A 4,112-nucleotide genomic window follows, 5' to 3' on the forward strand; every position below is an offset into this window, starting at 1 on the left:
CTAAACACCAATTTCATTCAAATGTACGAATGGGTTGAACTTGGATCAATTAAGGCAATGACACGAGTATTATAGATAGAAAATGTACCCGTGATGACATCGGGAGCAGAGGCTTCCTCTCGAGTGCGTATTGCATAAGTTCTTGCTGGGGCTCGAGCCTCTAATTTTGCGGTGGCATCCTTGGCAATAGTTCGATTGCCACTTGCACTTCCGGGATGTCTCGGAGGTTTACCTTGAGAAATAGGAGCATTTGGCTATGGAGCTAATTCAACCTCTTTATTAGCTCCCTCTAGGTAATCTCTGAGGAAATGGTTAAGAGACCCACATCTGAAACATGCACCACTCTTCATTCGGCACTCTCTGAAGTGAAATTTGTTACAGCTATTACACTTCAGTTTTTAATCATCCACACTTCCCACACTAGTTAACATAGGGGAAGAAGACTTCAGGTTATGTCACTTGGAGCTTCTTGCTCTACCTGAATATCCTACTGATGAAGTGGAGCGTTCTTGATGACTTCTGAATTTCTTTGTGGGGAAGGAGTGTGCTCTGTTGCTAGACCCCATACTCAAAACTCAAGCCTCTCCCTTAGCTTGCTTTCTTTAATTATTTAGCTCTTCAGCCTTCTTGGCCCAATTAGCTAATGCAGCAAATTCTCGTATCTCAAGGATCCCGATCAACAATTTAATTTCTTCATTCAAACCTTCCTCGAAGAGCTTATACATTTCTGTCTCTAATTGGACCCAATCCGCTGCATACTGACTTAACCTTACAAAATCCCTTTCATACTCTAACACAGTTTTATTTCCTTGTTTAAGTTCCAGGAACTCCTTTCGCTTCCAGTCCAAAAACCTTTGACTAATATATTTCTTTTTAAATTTAGCTTGGAAGAACTCCCATCTAATATCTTCCTTCGATACAACCGAGGATACCGTCTTTCACCAGTGGTATGCAGTATCTTTTAGAAGAGATATAGCACACTTCAAGCATTCCTCGGGTGTACATGACAATTCATCCAGAACTCGCACAGTGTTCTCAAGCCAAAACTCAGCTCGTTCCGCATCATCCTCAACCCTAGCCCTAAACTCTTCAGCCCCGTATTTCCTAAATTTATCCATTGAGGCCTTACCAATTCTCACAGGTGCCATACCTTGTGGCACTTCTCCCTCAAGCCGAGCAGGGGGTGGAGGAGGTCGTGGTATATTGGGGCAGTTTCTCAAGTAATCACCAAACCATTCATCCATCATCTCGAAGAAGGCAGCTCTTGCCTCTTTCCGGCCTTTAGACATAGGTCGTCTACTACTACTAGCAGTAGCTCGCTGAATGGAAGCTGGAGCATGGCTCTCGACTCTCTCAGACTCATCTTGAGCTTAATTGGAAGACATTTACTATATTCAAATACAATTAAAAACGGTTAGGAGATTTCACATTATCATAACTTGCGTAATGGAATGTATAGCTATACTTAATACATGCTACGTTAGTCTTAGAACCGACTAAACCGTAGCTCTAATATCACTAAATGAAACACCCCTTACCCGTACTCAAAATCGGGACAAGGTATGAGGCGTCACCAGACACATACTCGGACACTTTTAAAAAATACAGGTTATAAAATTCATTCTAATTTAAAACTGACCAAACCACATCATAGTGTCCTGATTATGGACCTGCTAGGTCCAAAACATACATTAAAAGTGATCCGAGACCTAACCGAGAACTATAGAAAATTTTAGTAAAATTACTAGGGTTATGCCTCACATGCCCGTGTGGAGGCAAAGCACATGCCCGTGTGCTTAGGGACACGTCCGTGTGTCCCACCCATATTGAATTATTGGAATTGATTTTTCATTTCAAACCTCCAGGGGTTTTCACACGGCCAAGCACTCGCCCGTGTCCCTCCTGCGGCCTAGACACGCCCGTGTCCAAAAACGTAGACATTCTATTTATGACATCATCATTCATTTTGAGGCACACGACCAAGGCACACGCCCGTGTGCTAGGCTGTGTCTCTGCCCGTGTGTTTACTACCATGCAAACCAACCTAAAATTTTAAGTGTAGGGGACACACGGGTAGGCAGCATGCCCATGGGGCTGTCCGTGTGTCACACACGGCATAGACACTTTTAGGGCTATTTTCCAAGCCTCTAGTCACCTTCTATCATCCATACACACTTAGAGACTTCAATGGTATTTAACATGGCCTAATTATACTCTTAAGCAACCTTGACATAACTCATTTCATGTTAACCTCATCTCATCGGTTTAGTACATGCTAAATTATCCTTTTCGTATCAAAGAATTAACATAGCACATTATACATTTTATACTTAGGCCATATTATAACCATATACCATTATATGTTATGTCCACTCTCTGGTTATTAGGTTCCATTTCAAGCATCCATCCATGATAAACTTCATCATCATATCTCATGAAACATTTAGACATAAACATGTATCATTAATAGGTTTATTACCTACATCGATCTAAGCCAAATCTCATGGCCATATACAAAAGAATAAGTATACCATTTAAGCCATTACATTGGCTAGCCAAATGACACATATAACAAAATAACCAAAACTCCTATACATGCCATTAAACAAAATAAAGTATCTATATACCAAAACGGGACAAGTCAATAGTATGTTGATTCTCCAACCGTCTTCCAATCTTCAAGAGTCCACGAGCTCTGTAAGATAGGGAAAAGAGAAGGGGGTAAGCATTTATATGCTTAGTAAGTCTGGATAACTAAAAAGTATACTTACTGATAAATTAGCATACAACCATAATTAGGAAATAATTCCAACAAGCATGAAATAGTTTCCCTATCACAACACTCAATCATCAAGTTAGTCTCATAAAAACGCATCATGTCATTCGTCTTAGATGAGCTCATCAATTCAATATTTCCATTCTTTGTTTCTCATGTTAGTCATGTTGAATTTCTCAGAAATCTTGATGGATAGTCCAATTACCGTCAAGTCATACGAGTAATCATCTAAAGTATGCACTCCTGTGAACCTTACATTTTATGGTTGGATTACCAGTCTAGGCTAAATCCCTTTTAATGACAATCACTCTCATAAGCTCTGATACGTGATATTCGCGATAGGTTTTAAATATTTATAATGAATTGCTCTTGAAACTAACTATTATCACAATGAAGGCAAGTGTACCTATCGAACAGTAGTATAGCTTTAGCAAGACCGGTTTATCGAACCCAAAGGAACTAAAAGTACTAGTATCAACTTTCTTTTTATTATCTAGCCTAAAAAAATAAAAAGGTTTTGTTGAACTAACTAATTAAGTAAACAAAGAAATCACAGAAAAGAAATTTGGGGAAAATACTTTTTGAAAAACTCGATTGATTAAGGCAATACCTAAGGAAAAATCCACCAAGACTTCACTTGTTATTTGACTCTGATTCAGATGATTTATTCATTCAACTTGTTCTGTAGAGATCCCTAAGTTATATTATTATCTCTCTCGAGACTAACAACGTCTAACCCTAGTTTGAATAATTGAAATCTCTTTCTAATTAACACCCTAAGGTTGCATTAACTCGATCTATGGATCCCTTCATTATGTTTCACCCTAATCTAGAAAAATCTTGTCACCCTATCTCTAGGCGCGCAACCAACTCTGTTTAATTATGAAAAATTTACTCTTAGATAGAGTCTATTCCTCCTCTGAATAAGAGCTTAACTTGAATCAATATCCTGGAATATCAAAACAAGAATTAAGAACACATAATTAAGAACAAGTCAAATATTTATCATACAATTCAGATAATAATAACAAGATCCATCTTAGGTTTCATTCCCCTTAGGTATTTAGGGGTTTTAGTTCATACTAATGAAAGAACACATCTCAAAAGAATAAAAATAACAAAACATAAGAAAACCCAAAACTCCTGGGGGAATTTGAAGGGAGATCTTCAGTTTTGATGGTGAATCCAGCTTCTGAGATGGATCGATCGGCTTTCCTTAAGCAATTCCTTACTTCCTCTTATACGTCCCCCCGTCTAAGTACCTCCTCAGGTGTTTAAATAGGCTTTGGAATTCCTAAGAGCCCTCAAAATTGGCCTTTTCCGAATTGGACAAAGC

General features: G+C 38.7%; 1 protein-coding gene across 1 annotated transcript; it reads right to left on the reverse strand.

The window, feature by feature from the left end:
- Positions 1-602: 602 nt before the first annotated feature.
- On the reverse strand, positions 603-1,289 carry LOC108481475 (uncharacterized). Its single transcript, XM_017784602.1, has 2 exons — positions 943-1,289; positions 603-858 (listed from the first exon to the last, which is right to left on the reverse strand). Exons 1-2 carry the CDS (start codon positions 1,287-1,289, stop codon positions 603-605), a joined length of 603 nt encoding a protein of 200 aa, XP_017640091.1.
- Between the last annotated feature and the right edge of the window lie 2,823 nt (positions 1,290-4,112).

This window comes from Gossypium arboreum, chromosome 1 (assembly GCF_025698485.1).
Source record: "Gossypium arboreum isolate Shixiya-1 chromosome 1, ASM2569848v2, whole genome shotgun sequence".
Classification (NCBI taxonomy): Eukaryota; Viridiplantae; Streptophyta; class Magnoliopsida; order Malvales; family Malvaceae; genus Gossypium; species Gossypium arboreum.

What these genes read in the sequence shown, in the direction of transcription:
- LOC108481475 (XM_017784602.1), bottom strand. Translation starts at nt 1,289, where the DNA reads ATGTCTAAAGGCCGGAAAGAGGCAAGAGCTGCCTTCTTCGAGATGATG. An exon ending in AAAGATACTGCATACCACTG is followed by an intron (nt 859 to 942) that starts GTGAAAGACGGT and finishes GAAATATATTAG; the next exon opens with TCAAAGGTTTTTGGACTGGA.